This window comes from Micromys minutus, assembly GCF_963924665.1.
Source record: "Micromys minutus genome assembly, chromosome: 15".
In the NCBI taxonomy this organism is placed as follows: domain Eukaryota; kingdom Metazoa; phylum Chordata; class Mammalia; order Rodentia; family Muridae; genus Micromys; species Micromys minutus.
The window spans coordinates 8,797,562-8,813,156 of NC_137984.1; the positions used below are offsets into that span (position 1 = coordinate 8,797,562).

The 15,595-nt window shown below is 40.4% G+C and overlaps 1 protein-coding gene across 2 annotated transcripts in view; it reads right to left on the reverse strand.

Annotated features, from left to right (window-relative positions):
- NKAIN2 (sodium/potassium transporting ATPase interacting 2) overlaps positions 1-14,425 on the reverse strand; it is a gene marked incomplete at both ends in the record, with an annotated part of 975,028 nt that extends 960,603 nt beyond the window's left edge. For both annotated transcript variants that reach the window (XM_080929354.1, XM_080929353.1), the window contains one exon: positions 14,372-14,425. In XM_080929354.1, the coding sequence (XP_080785480.1) occupies positions 14,372-14,425 (54 nt within the window). The remainder of the gene's footprint in view (positions 1-14,371) is intronic.
- Between the last annotated feature and the right edge of the window lie 1,170 nt (positions 14,426-15,595).

A 15,595-nucleotide genomic window follows, 5' to 3' on the forward strand; every position in this document is an offset into this window, starting at 1 on the left:
GGCCAAACTAAAGTTGCACTTGTTTCAAGTGAATACAGTAGGCTCCTCCATTCCCAGCCTCAATTTCAGTCTGTGCTGCTGTCTTAGGGAAGACACCAGATGGAAGACTCCTGGTTTTCCTCCTCATCCTTCCAGATTATTTGTTAACAAGTCCCCTTGAAAACCTACCACTTTTAGAAAAATATACTAAGAAATGAAGAGAGTGTAAGAAGGAAAACCAGGCCCTTCTATTCACATACATTCTTAATGCTTGACTAACTTGTCTCTCCTAAAAAATAAAATAAAATCATTTCTATTCTTTCTTCCTTTGTTTGTATATTACTATAGTTCCCAACCCATGTACATACATATATACATATAAACACAGACATACACACACACACAGAGAGAGAGAGAGAGAGAGAGACAGAGACAGAGATAGAGACAGAGATACAGAGAGACAAAGAGACAGAGAGAGACAGAGGGAGACAGAGGGAGACAGAGACGGGGGGGGGGAGAGGGAGAGAGAAGTATCTTTAGACTGTTCCATTCAGCGGGACATCCAGAGGATTGTATTTAACTGCTGTGAAGGCAGAATCTAGGTCTAACCTCTGGGATTTATTTATTTTATTCTTCCTTTTTTCACACACCCCCCACATAGTATCTGTTTATAATGCTCTGGTTTGTCTTAGAGGAAAATGCACCAGATGATACATTAAGTCTCCTTAATCACCACGATCCAGAAAATAACCTTTAGTCTTGTCCTTCTAAAGAACAGAAATTTTAAAATGCACACTTTAGTCATAAACCATCAAGCTAAAGAGACATTCAAAAACTCCTGTAATTGGTTCCTGTTCCTCCAGGCATGCAAATTAGAGTAAACAAAAGGACTGCTACCCAAAGAAATCAAGTTGGATATTGAGATATTATGCAATAGGTAGGAACATTCTAAAAGATAAATATCTGCTGTTTACCACACTTCCCTGGCAGTGACTGGGCTTTCCTGGAAATCAGGATATCTAATATTGAAATAATCTTTGAATATTCCTGGGTTCTTGGATCATGTAACAAAATATAATTACATAAGCATGTTTGTGTCTATATGTGTGCATGTGAATGTGTGTGCCAGATTGTACATGAGCATGTATTTGTGAAAGAATCTGAGTATGTGTGTGAGCATGAGTATGTTTGTGTTTAGAAGTGCAAATAAGTTTCTAAATCCTTTAGAGTCTGTAAAAATGGACCAGTCTCGTGGAAAATCACCCTGTTCCTAATTCATAATGAAGCATTTTATAAAATTTAAAAATTCATATTTTTCCCTAAAACTTCTTATGTTCTGGAAATAAATATTTCCCTTCGTGAAACCCGTCAAGTACATGTTATTAATTTATAGATGTATTTACTCTTTCTTTAAAACTGTTCTCAGTGTGGAGCTCTCATAAAAAAACAAACATTTTATTAACACATTATCACGCTATCATATTTGAAAGAAAATAATTAAAACTGTCCATTATCTATCAGTATTCTTTACTGGCATTAAAATAAAGGTGACATTGACGGAGCCTTAGATAAAATCCACCTGGCTCAAACTAAAGTGAGTAAAACAGCCAAGAATGCTAAAGGCTTGGTTGAACACATAATTGGCCATAAAAAGTGGCTTTCAAATACAACAAGACTCAACATAGGCTTATAGTCGAATTGCCACACAACCTCAGTAGTAGTCCTTCCCTACTGTGAGTCTTAGTCTCCTTTCCAATCTTTTTTCTACCCATATGGATTTTCCCACTGCAAATTCACTTGCCTGTTCTCTTCATGTTCTCTTCTGAGTTAGGAGACACACTAGAATTATTCAGGGTTTACCAGATGCCTGCATAGATGTCTTGGTGTTTCCTTGTGCATTCAGTGTCATAGGACTTCCATTCTAATTCTGGGATGGCTGGGTGGTAGCTGACAGCAAGTTCAGATTACGTAGACTGGGATGACTTTGCTGGTTTCCATAGTAGAAGCAAAGTAAGAACCAAAGGTTTCAAAACACAGGCTTCTTCTTCTAGCATGGTCACTCTTTATTCCATGCCAAAGGACAACAGAGGTGTGATACAGAGGAGAGAATGTCACATTGGCTCAGGTGAACCTGACAGTCCTTTCTCAAATACCTGTGGATTTTTGTGGAAACCTTACAATCTCTGTGTGGTTTTGTTCTGTGTTATCCAAGAACAGATCGAATTGGACAGCTTAATCCTTTCTACAGAGTCAACGGTGACTAATAAAGTCATTGCATTCCGTTGAAACAAAAGAGAACAGAAACAATCACGGTCCTGCCTGTGTCCAAAGCTGCAGGTATCCTGATTCTGAGCATGACACACGTGTGGTTCCTCCATGTTCACACTCTGCACCAGACAATCTCTCCATTGACCTCTGAAGCCTCAGAACCTGCTGTGATGGAGAGCCCCGGCGCTTCCGTGCGCTCCCTGCTGTATCTCAGCTCAGCTCAAGGGTGGGGACTGACAGTTGGTGGTTTCTGATATGTTTGTTACTGTGAGTTTCTATCAATTCACCTACTATACTCAGGCAAAAAATACAATAAAAACCAGCATTGAGCCAGGCAGAGATATCAAGTCCTTTTTACTCATGCTGTCAGTGTGAAGAAAAATTCTCTGCCTAAAGCACACCTTTGTCCTTTTCTAGTCATCCTAGACAGACAGAAGAATGTGAATACCCACCACCAAAAGTGTACGCTTCCAACTCAGCTCCTTCTGGACATGATTTCCCAACTATCTTTCTTTTAGGTCTACTTTCCCAAAATTATTGACATTGACTAGAACCCAAAGAACAACCTTGCTCTCTTCACTGCTCTTCTTTGTCTTCTAATTTCCAATCCTCCTCTGCAAGGGTCACATGCACAGCAATGCTCCTCAGAAGGTCTGCGACTCAGTGACAAACACTACCCAACTGGGTGGACATAAAATAGGCCTCTGCATCACACAGGATGTAGTGTGAATCATACAGGAAGTCCTCCTCTTCATGATTCATCCTCCCCCACTTGGAGGCAACAATTTCACTCATCTCCTGCCTGTTCTTAGATCAGTTTGTGACTACTTCCTGACTCTCAGCTGTTCCCACTACAATGCCAATTATATGACTATCATTTCCCGTTCTAAAACCATAGCTACATACCTGCAGACATTGCTGAACACTAACTCACCGGTGACCGTTTTCCCACAAAGACATGGTGCTGGCTACTTTTCCATTCCAATTCTTAGCCATTTGCATACTAAAGGAAAAAGAAACTGGTGTGTCTCCAAATGCATACCATCCAATTTCATGAAGGCCTCTGAATAAGTCCTGCACTCTTCACGTTATTGCTTTGCCTGTGCAGTCTCTTTAGGGTTGCAAACCTTGGCTTCTCTGATTTCTTACTGGTGAGCACTGTGTCATGAAACCTTATAGCTAAACTCAAAAGAGACATATAATGTAGCCTGCAACACTAATATTTCTTCCAAAGGGGTTCAAGTCCATCAGTGAACCAGAATCATATCTGTCAATGCTCTGGCCCTCGCATTCCTTCCTGCATGCCCTCAGGCAGCTTCATCTGCAGTCCCTGCTTTGTTCTCAGCTGTCTACTATCCCATCCTCCTCACTCGGTTGGTTCTTGATCCCAACCCATAGCATTCTGGTCCACCATGTATCTGTCTTTTACATAATGGATAAATAGACTCACAGCACTGTAACCTATCCTCCACAGAAACCTCCTTAGAACTGTATTCTTAGGGATGCAGTCTGCTCCATATTTAAAATATCTGCAGATATTGGATCAGGAGATCCAATTAGATCTGTTAGAATTCTAATCTGTTTCTTTGTCATAAATATTCAGGAATTACTGTGAATAATTTGCATTATACACACATACATACCACATATGTGTACATATGTCTTTTAAATACATGTCAACTATGTCTATAATTTAATTCAATTATAATAAAAATTTATGCTAGACAGACCTTTCCATAAAATAGAAAACCTCTAAAACTTACTTTATGAATTAGGATTTTCCCTCACATTTGATGAATTTACATATGTGGTCCAGATACTTGTGGGGCCCACAATCAATATGAGTACTTTTCTGATTAAAATAAGTAGCTTTTACAGATTCACCAAGAAGCCTATGATACACACAGTTAAAAATGACTCCCATAGAGACAAACCATGAAGACAGAGTCTGTTTTATTATCTCTCTCCTGATGTAACACAGCCTTTCAAATAATGATCTGATACAGCCATCTAAGTAGTGTCATATCCACTGAATTATATAAAACCATGTAATATGACACTGAACTATTATAAATTAAGTATTTAACGCATGGCCAGAAACAAAAGACCAACAGCTGTGTTTCACTAACGCTGATCTTATTTAGAGTGACTTTAAATGTAACTTTATAGCATGGGATACACAGAGGTCAAGGAAGCTGTTTTAGCATCTAGAATGGTGGGCAGGATGGCTCTGCAAATAAATAAGAATGGATCAGCTTGCAATTTAAACCAATTTTCAGTTATTAAAATCATTAGCTATTAGATTTGTGACAGAAATATGACTTAGCATTGCTTTTAGTTAATTATCAAAATAGAAGACACAGTTTATTCAGCACATTTTCATTACACCATTCAGATGTAGGCATTCAGGAATCCTACTTGATAAAGATTATCTAGTAATGACTGGATTTCTTCCAACCGTTCACTTACTCAAAACACATTAAACTGATCATCACCATAATACAGTAAACCGAACGTGAAACATCAGGAGCAAAGTTGCCTCCAACTACAGCAAGTCTGCAACTCAAGAGGTGCCCAGGGAAGACCTCTGAAAGCCAAGAGTACAGACAGCAGTACCTCATCAGCCAACATTTTTTTTCTTTCTGTGCCACCCAATGGAAATTTATTTCCCAGTGCTATTTAAAAATGGTGCTCTATGAGGTCAACGTTGCATATCTCTCTGCTGGAAAACTCTGAAGCCGGGATGATATAAAGTCCACACCATTGAAAAGTCAGAGTTAACATTAGTCTCCTACATCATTTGACACACAGCTAGCTTCCAGCTAAAGGCTTCAACATACCCCTTTGTTCTATTGTGTAGGTAGCATAATATAGATGTCCACAAGAAAACGGGTACTGAATGGATTCTTCAACACTAAACAAAGACTCATTTGCTCTCAGAGAATGAGGCATTGTCGGGGATGTTAAATCTGTTACTGTTTTGGCATGCACACATTGATTAGAAAACAAAGGTCAGTTTGATGAATCTTCATCACCTGCCCTAAATAAGGCGACCATGTAAGGAGCAAGACTTGAGTAGCTGCTCAGTGGCAGAGCGAGTGTATGGATGGAGATCCTCGTCTAACACTTTCCAAGAAAGTGCTTCTGTAGAGAGCATCTCCACAAGGTGTTACACTTAAAACATCTTTCTTCCACTCTGGCATGCCACACTTTTTACAACATTAGCAAATGAACTTGACTCCGTTTCAGGATACATGGCCAAATTAGTATTTAAAGTCTAATTTCTAGAAAACCAAATAAACTTAACAAAGAAGAGCCAATTATCAGAACAAAATAATGTTCTATTTCTTTAAGCATGTAATATCTGGTAATATGTGATCATGAGTTATTTATTTTTAGGTATTATTATTATTTGGTAGAAATATGTACAATTGTTTCCATACTGAATCTTAACCTTTACACATTACTTAGACAATTAATTAATATGAGCTACTAGACACAACATTAGCCTAGAATAATATTTTGCTGGAAAGTATTGCTGAGAATACTATTCCCATAGAACGTAAGTAGCAGCTATAACAAAACTAGTTTCTTACATCACTGTAAGTGCTTTGTGCAAATCAATTGCATTAAGTAGAGTCAAGAGGCATTTGGTTAAAGCATGATTTATGGAACTCTGACTATGCTAATAAATACAGTGATTCCTGGGGTGCAAGATGGAAAAGCAAAAGAGCTTTGGGTCAGTAGAATACTTTTCAAATGTTCGTGACAGAGTTTTAGAATCACTGTTCTGAGATGTTAAGAACTGTATGAAATTCAAGTTTAATCCTCAATGTATATGTAACAATATGCAGATCCATTAACCATTGATGACTTCTTGGGGATGAAGAGTCTGTTTACTTTAAAGGTGAGGCCTCTGGTAGGTTTTCACTAGACATAGTGAATGCTTCCACCCATAAGTATTTGGCAGCACTGACTGGTCTTGGTAATTAAAATAAAAAGATGGACACAAAGTCAGAAGGTTGTGGGGAAGTGGAATGGATTTGGAGGATTTATGAACAGCAGGGAAGGTGGATGCAGTCAAGATACTATGTACAAAATGCTCAAAGAATTGATAAACTATATTGATGGGATATGTTATATAGTTTCAATCTCTAACAACTAGCAGCCGATGTTACAATTCTTTATCTAACCTCCCAAATTTGTGAGCAGATGAATTAAAACATTTAAAACAAGACGAGCTTTTGCTGCCCTGGCCGCCTTTGATGCAAAGACCTATGGCACAACTACTTTTCCTACTTAGAACTTTTATAGCCACTCCTAGGGCCCCAGAATGAGCTGTTGAGAAGCATGAAACCATTCATAATTGCAATGATATTTATAGTCATGTTTCTTCCGTTGGATTCTCCTAAGCACCCATCAAGATACATGGGTCAGGAATTGGTTGCCCCATTTTCAAATGAGAAAACAAAACCCGAAACTATAACTGGCATGACCCGCCCAGGATCACCAGAGTGGACAGAGAACAATCTGCCTTCTAACTTAAATTTGTGCTCTTTCAGCACATTCCCTCAGTGCTCTGTCAAGACTGTGCTGAGTACAAGGAGTTACTTAGACAGGGGGGCTTTGCCACAAATAGTCCAGTTCCATTCCAGCATTGCCAAGCAGAGAGCTGCTTTCAGATTCCTCTGAGTCCCTACTAATGGCAACAGTGTGGAAACCAGGAAAAGACCGTCAATGTCTCTTATTTAAACCTCTGAATGGAACCGGGCTGTAAAGCAGAAGCAGGCAGAGGCTATCCAGAAGAAAAGCTTTCTTTCACACCAGTAACAAGGCAAGCGAAGAAACGACCTCATTCTCCACTTGGGTTGGAAATTTCGAAGAACATATGTGTGTTCTCGAGAATCCCACCAAGTGGCCAACAGTGCTGAAAGATCACAGATATGACTATGTGGGGATTCCTTGGAAATTTACTGTATCTGGCTTCTTCCCAGACCTAAGAAGTCAGAAAAAAAAAAGTGGCGATCAGGAGACCCATGTTACAAGGCCCTATAGAAACAGGAATGAAAGATTAAGTTCAAGAAGTGTTCTCTGCCACACTAATATATATCACAAGTAACTTACTTACCCCGTCCTTTCCAAAAACAGCAGCCAGTAACTATTCCCATTCAGTGGTGTTCTGTGTGAATTTAATATTTGTAGATTGGCTGCTACCCAAAACCAATTAACATACTGTTCTGTATTGCTTCTCTGTCAAGAATTTATTTAAGAAACAAATAAACAAATTTAAAAACAAATTAGTGTATTTCTTCCCACGGAATCAGTTGTGAACATGCATATCAATGTTCCAAAACTATGCTGAGTCACAACATAAAATTTAGTCAGATATTATAGCAACCATAACTTTTTAACAATGGAAACAATCACAGAAACAGAGGCAGGGACTTTTTTTATGGCCAGGATTCCCCAAGTATGCTTTGGTGGAATTTAGGTTAGCGGGGCCTTCCCACATAGAACAGCACAGAATAATTATTCAGCACTGGTAGAATTTTATTGAACTTACTCGATGGTGTACACACTCACAGGTAATACTTGTGAAACTTTCAGAGTCCTTGGTTAGACATGTTGGGAGATGGTCCTGAAATCAACATTACTCTCTAAGCCAAAGCAATACTGTGTTGGCAGGAATATTATGGCAGAAAGGATGTAGTTGGTAGACTGGTGATACTGTTTTCTGACAAAGAGTGGCAGTGAAGAACAGAAGTATACATTTAAAACTGTCCATAACTGGGTGTGAATCAAAGATCTTCTGCCGCACTAACCTTGGAACCTTCTTTACCTCTGTAAATGATGATTTAAAGAAAAACATTTTAAAAGCACATTGATGTTTGGCCTGTGTGTGTATCTGTATGAGGTGTTGGGTCTCAGCATTGCAGACAGTTGTGAACTGCTGTGTGGGTGCTGTGAGTTGAACCCAAGTCCTCTAGGAAGAGGAGCCAGTGCCCTTAACTATCTGGCCTTCTCGCTAGTCCCTAAAATGATATATTTGTTACCTTCTTCGCAGGATTACTGCAGAAAATTATAGGCTAATGAAAGAATACCAATGAATTTCAAGCAAGCTCCTAGTAACTATGTAAGTTTTCATTGCTGCTTAAGCTTTATCAAAGCTAGAATTTTTTAAAGGATCGGCAGAACCTAAGAACTAATTCGTCTGAAAAAGACCTATAAAATGAACTTGTTTGTAACTTTCAAATAAGGGTTTTATAGATACCAAACTTAACATATGACCTATACGTAGTTTTTAAAGTAGAAATTTTTACAAAACTAGGGCCTATCATTTCCCATTTCAGATTCAAAAATCTCACCAAAAATTGAGCAGCTTAAAAGTTAGATGCTTCTCTCAGAGGGCAGCCATGTTAGGCTTCTATCTGTAAACACATCATACCATCAGTAAGAATGCCAGGTCTTGAAGCATAGAGTCGGGTACAGATACTTACACCCAACCAATGGACAGAAGCTAGAAACGCCTATGGCTAGAAGAATCCCAGGAGGAGGGAGACCCCATAAGACTGACTCACCTGGATCCCCAAGTTCTCTTAGACACTGAGCCTACACCAGCTGACACGAGGCCCCAGACACATATACAGCAGAGGACAGCCTGGTCTGGACTCAGTGAGAGAAGATGCACCTAACCCTGGAAAGACTTGAGGCTGCAGGGAGTGGGAATTCTGCTGCGGTAGGAATGGGATGAGGAACTGTCACTTTCTAAGGGCAGACCAGGAGAGGGATAATGACTAGACTGAAACAAAAGTTGAAGAACATCCATAAAAATAAATAAATAAGATCAGATGCTTCTATCCATTAGGACTGATGCCATTTTTAGAACTAATTTTTTTAAAAAGGAAAAGACATTATTCAACAAGATGAATAAGTAATTTCCCTAAACATTAACGGCTTTTCTATCTGAACACACCTGGAATAGTAAAGAGGAATACAGTCTGTTAATGGTAATTTCACTTTCCACCTAAGTCTGATAATAGAAAATAATGTTGTTTCATGTTGTCCTTTCATAATTCTTAAATATCTCTCGATTTCTTGATGATTTTAAGAAAATGCATTACAATTTTGCTCCCGTGTAGATTAGAGACTTCAGATGTAAATACAGTTTCGCTCTATCACTATTATGAAAGCAAGGTTGTAAAGGAACCCTGGTGGCAGTACACCAGCCCCAATGTTGTCTGTGTTCAGCCACACACTCTGAAAAGTTCCATCACCAGCAGGCACAGAGAAGACCATGGTGACATTGTATTGCTGGCTCTGTAGTGGGTGATGTGTGTCCATTTGAGTAAATAAACTCTTAGATGTTCACACAATAAAATGACCTTTATCAGAATCGGTTCTTACAGTTAAGTGATAAATCATTATATTTTACTCAGTCACAAACAAACATATATCGAGTTTCCATACGGAAGTGATCTGAAACTGCAGGATAAACGGACATATGGAAAAGGGCTGCTTCCTATACGTCAGTTTGATTTCTGATGCCTGTGTGTTGCAAGGCATTTGAAAAAAAATAATTTTCATTTTATCAATGCCAGTTTAAAATTACTTATGGAGTGTGGAATTTTGAAACTCTAAAAGCCTAAAAAAAAAAAAAAAATACACTCTCTAAGAATTGTAGGGACTCTTAAGAGTAAAATATAGTTAATGCCACTAATGCCAAAATTATAATTTGTATTTCTGTTATAAAAACAATGGTGTGAAAATCCAAAACTGTAATTTTTCCAAAAACATATACACATCCAACAATAAAAAGTTCCCATCTAAAAACAAGCTTCCTATTTTAAGGAATCCCCGACTTCTACTCTAAAATTCTTGATGAGGGTAAGCAGAAGTTTTGACCCCAAAGTAAAGAAGCACCAGGGGAAAAGGGGGTGGCTGGCAGTGACCACTCACCTTTCTGGGCTATCACGTATGCACGGGCTTCACACTAGTGACCACGCTGACCCTCCTCAAAGAGCTGCTGGCCTTCGTGTGAGGAAGGCATGAACGAGACCTGTGCAAGTTGACTTATTGGAATGAAGTACATAACAGCATAACTTCTAAAGAAGGGCACACTCGGGGCTGCATACCAGTAGAGCTCTGTGTACCTTCCTTGCCAAGCATTTGGTTAAAAGTAATTACGTTTAATTACAGTGAAATAGTATTTTAAGATAAAACACATAGCAAAAAGTAATGCTTTTGTACACTTGTAGAAAACACTACATCAAGAAAGAAACATTGTAGAATTTAGAAACGCCTCGGATGTTTTAATTTCACAACTTTCTAAAGTGCCATATGGAAAATTTCACTCTTCCTCATGAGGTAGATCTATGAACAACAAAGTAGTACTCGGACCATCCCAACACTGCACCTATACTTTCTGGTCAATGTGTGACTTCTCTTAAGTAATCGAATATTCATCAAATAGGGGTGAATGCCACATAATATTCTATAATTAAAAGAAAGTTGTTTTCACTATATATACATCTCTGGCCTTTTCATAAAATAAATGAGCACCTATTAAATTGCACAGTAACTGTGAACGTACCATCCTTAGTTTTCAAAGATGCTGCTTTTACACAACTGCACACACTGCTGCTAACCTGGTAGTGGCATTGCTCCAAGGCAGTAATATTTTATAGACCACTGTAAGCAAATCTTGATGTTTAGGAGACATACACTCCTTCCCACACAGGTCTCTGGCAAACTAGCTAATATGTGTGTGATCTCAAGCTCTTGCTTACTTGGAAACAAAGTTGTGTTTTCAATCTAAAATAAGTTAGGTTATTCCGTATCATAATCATTATTATTTTTCACTGGGAAACATTAGAATATTGCGTAAAGTAGTGTTTTACTCAAGGAAAACCTGAGGGACAAAAGGTAGACACTTTCACTAGCTGCCTGAGGTTGGAAGTAAGAAGTTAAATTGTTCTTGGCCTGTGCTACTAAACCCATCACTGAGGAAACTGATAATTTCTGTTACTATCTGAATTCTTCAGCCTCTGAACAGTAAAGGCAGCAACGATCACCAGGAAATTACATCCTAGCGATTATGAGCTTAACTTCTGGGTTTTGCTCATGGAGCAAATCTCTTTCCAGAAATCACACTTCTTTTTACAAAAATCACACTGATATCTGAAGCCAGATTAACCATTACAGCTCGAGATTTCAATTTATGATACTTGCAGACTCTTCCTCATTGAATAAAAGTTTTATCTTGAATTATCCTGGTGCAGAATTTTCATTTATCTTCCGATCTGATTTGTAGATGTTTAAATAAGAAATGAATATTTATGCCTTCACTCTTTCAAACACTACGATTAAAAAACATATTTTACCTAATTAACAGCAAAGGATATTCACTCCCGGTCAAAAATTACCTCTGGAGTTTATGATCCTGTTCTTCACATGTGAAATGTCCAAAATACCATATCTGCTTTGAAAATAACTAGACAAGAGGGGTCTCTATTTCTGCAGTAATTAAAAATACTACATCCTTTTCTATGATTAGCTTTAAATTGATGTAATTTTTTAACTGAAACACAACACACGACTTATAAGGTTAGAGATTAATGCTTGTAGAAACGTAATAATGTTCCATAAAAAAGAAAGATTTTCATCTTAGATATCTTTGACTTCCAGTAGTTTTAACAAATCTAAGGTTGTGGCTATGAAAGTAGAAAGGGCACAAATGTCTCAACACAGGCCAAACACTTGGGAAGTCAACAACACTTGAACATTTCTGTCCGTCAATGATAACTTAGGCTGGGAATCTGGTTTTCATGAAAAGCAATTTTTTTTTTCCAGACTAACTCAAAGAGGCACCAACATTTTTTATCCATAAACATGGAGAAGAAGTGGACTTCTACTTCCTAGGAGTTTCACAACTCTTTGCAAAGACTTACTTGATGTCAAATTGCACAAATATCTCTACAACACAGCAGTGAACAAGAATCTCTTATGTACCAAAGGCTTTTGCTATTTCCCCCTATCAAAACAATTAATTTTCTTTGTCCTTTGTTTTTTGTTCTGCCTCTGCATTAACATGGATGCTAATTATATTAGTCTGGTGACATGAGGTGAGGGAAAGGAAGAAGGCCAGGATTTTCTCCTATAGCATAGAATACTTCTCAAGACTCTCTGCTTAGGCTGAGCATTCCAGTCTCAAAGTCAATGCTATTTGGGTGGAGAACTTAGCCTTTATTAAGTATTAAGGTTTCTTTCCCATTAAGTATTCTAGCTCCTCTAAAAGCAACAGTTACACACACACACACACACACACACACACACACACACACACACACATACACACACATGCACACACAGACACCAATGGGAAAGAAAAACTACAGCTGTTTTGTGTTTATGCATTTAGTTTTCTGGTATATTTATATTTTCCAATTATTTTAAGAATTTATATCCATCATGCAAAATGTTGTTTGATACATAAAATTACATAAAATACATAAATTTGCCCTACCACATTCATAAAACCCCTCTCACTAAAACACTTAATGTTGCCTTCCATTTTTTAACCTGAGAGAAATATAAGAATGACCTACCCACCAACATAGTCTCAGTTTTACACTTTGAAACTGCAATTGTGCAAATGTAGACTATTTGAAACCCATACAATACACACACACACACACACACACACACACACACACACACACACCATTTGGGAAACGCAATGCAACTTGGAATATTTGAAATAAATTGATAGTTTTACAAAGTAAACTCTGGTTAGCCCTACTGTTAATGGCAAAAGTCCCATGCTGCAAAACTTATATGAATCTGGCGTAGAGATATAGAAGTTTACATAGCACTGAGAACACATAAAACTCCTGAGATTTGATCTATTATCCTTTTTCCTTAAGAGGAAGCCATAGTACACAATTCGGAGATTCAAAAAAACACCATCAAGGACTTTCCTAGGTGTGGGTGGGATACTAGAGCTGAGATGCCTCAAACACTTTAACTAAATATTTTTTAAAAGAAAAAGAAAAAAAAATAAAGAAAGCCCTCTGCAGGTCTTTGCAACTGATAAACAGTGAAGAAAACTTAAGAAATTCTTTTGTAAATTCTTGTTCATTCAAGCACTTTATGATGACTGGGCTTTCAATAACTGCCTTCTATCCTACAGTCCCCGGTCTTTTATAAAACAAATAAGGGGGGGGGGCTGTTTGGAATTATTTATAGTTTCTATGGACAGCTACTCTGGGCTGCAGAAGCAGTGTCTTCTACTTCAAATTAACCATTCGCACTGTCATAATTTTTCACCCTGTCTTCCCCTCAGCCCCTCCTCCCATTGCCTTTAAGGAATTGAAACAGACATTATTGCATTCTTGACTTTTCAAAAGCAGCTATAAGATATTCCTCCAAAAGTGCATACACTCCTTCATCCTGTGGGATCGAACAATAGAATCTATTTCAGTGGCAACATTGTGCATAATGGAAGACAAGATAGTATTTCTTCTTGGAATTTTTGCAGCTCTTGTGTTTTAAAGGTTACCGGTCCACTCTGGGGCACTGCTGTTGCAGAGTTTAAGTATTTCTCTCCGATCTACATACTTTTAGAACTCAATGTGGCTTTCTAGATCAGAATGCTGTAAGAACATATCGGACCTAAACAAGGAGTTTTTAAGAAAATTATAAGACAATATATTCCTAGGGAAATATCAAACAACAATGAATAGATACTACAAAATAAGTGAGAAAAGAAAAGTCTAAAAATTTGTAATTCCACTTATACACAGATATAGTAAAAATATATATGACAACCACCTTGTTAAAGAATATCAAGTATAAAAGGAGAACTACATCTCGATTCCCTTAAAGAAATTAAAGGTAACAAGTTTAACCGGCACCTGCAAAACTGTCTTTAGAGGGACAGGAATGGGGAATGGCAGAAAAGCTCGCTTCTGCTGCACCCCTAAAATCATTTTAAATACAGGTAATACGTGTCATCTTTTCTTCTTCTTTTCCCTTTCGTCCTGCTCAATGGCAGACCTCTTACCACACTCCCTGCCCACTCTCTCAGAGGCACATTAGAGAATAAGAGGACCCAAGTGTCACTTACCAGTTGCATGCCACAGATAAAGATAAGCGTGCACCTTCCACTGCAATAACCCATGGTTTCCGAGACCCTTGCCACAGCCAGACTGTCCCACGTCGGCCACCGTCGAGCCCCCACTTTATCCAATCAGATCGCGGGGAAGGACAGGCGAACCTGCCCAGGGCTCGGGGGCTCCGGGCTGCCGCTGCCAAGGTCCTGGGAAGTGACAGGCATTAGGACCTGCCTGCGCGGCGGCGGCTGCCCCAACCGCGCCCGCCACACATACCTTCACTGGCTCGCCGCACGCGCCGCGCCGCCCAAGGAGACGCGCCCCGGGCCCGCAGGGGCGGCAGCGGCAGGCTCGCAGCGCCGCCGCGCCCTGGGGCATCTGGCCCGCCAAGTTGCGGCCGCCGCCCGACGCGCGCTCGCCCGGCCCCGCACTCCCTCCTCGCGCTGCGCACGGGCGCGCGGGCTCCGGGGGCGACTGAGACGCGCGCGGGGCGCCGCCTGCCTCTCCGCGCCGAGCGCGGCTGCTCTGCGCTTCGCGTGTGCGGGGCCCGGGGGCGGGGCGCGGCGCGGGGCGGCTGCGGGGTCCGAGAGGACTCCCTGCGGCGCCCTCCCCGCGGCCCGAGACGCGCCGGTCCTCCTCGGAAGCCCGCGGTCCCCTCCCGGTCGACAACTTCTCGGAGGCCGTGGCCAGCCGCAGCTCCGGCCGCTGCGGGCGTGGTGTCGCGGTGCGCGGGAGCTGCGGCGGCGTGGATCCCGGGGATGCCGCGAGGGATCGGGCCGGGGTAGTCTCGGTGGCGTGGCAGTGCCTGGCTCGGCTTTGGCGATGCCTTGCTTGGTTGGTGTGGGTCTTACTGAGGCAACCCAGCCAGAAAGCATTAAGCGCCTGCAAGCCGTGCGTGCGTGTGTGTGTGTCCGCCAACCCACTGTCCTGTGCTCCGCACCCGAGGACCCAAGGACAGCAAGGGACAGAGCTTGGAGAGTTTCAAAGATGAGCCTGCTGCAAGGACCGGACTGAGTTGCCTCTTGAAGTTGAGACATGTAGGGAAATGTAGGAGTTTGTTGTTCGGTGCTTCAAACTGCTTTCTCAACAATGGAAGGAGCAGATGAGGTGTGACCACTCATCCACCCGACCTCATGGACCAGCCGGCTGGTTATGTGTCCTTGCTTGGTGACACTCCAGAACTGACAGCAGCAGTTACCTGCGGACACGCGCTCTGGAGCCCGCTGCTGCCACCTGCT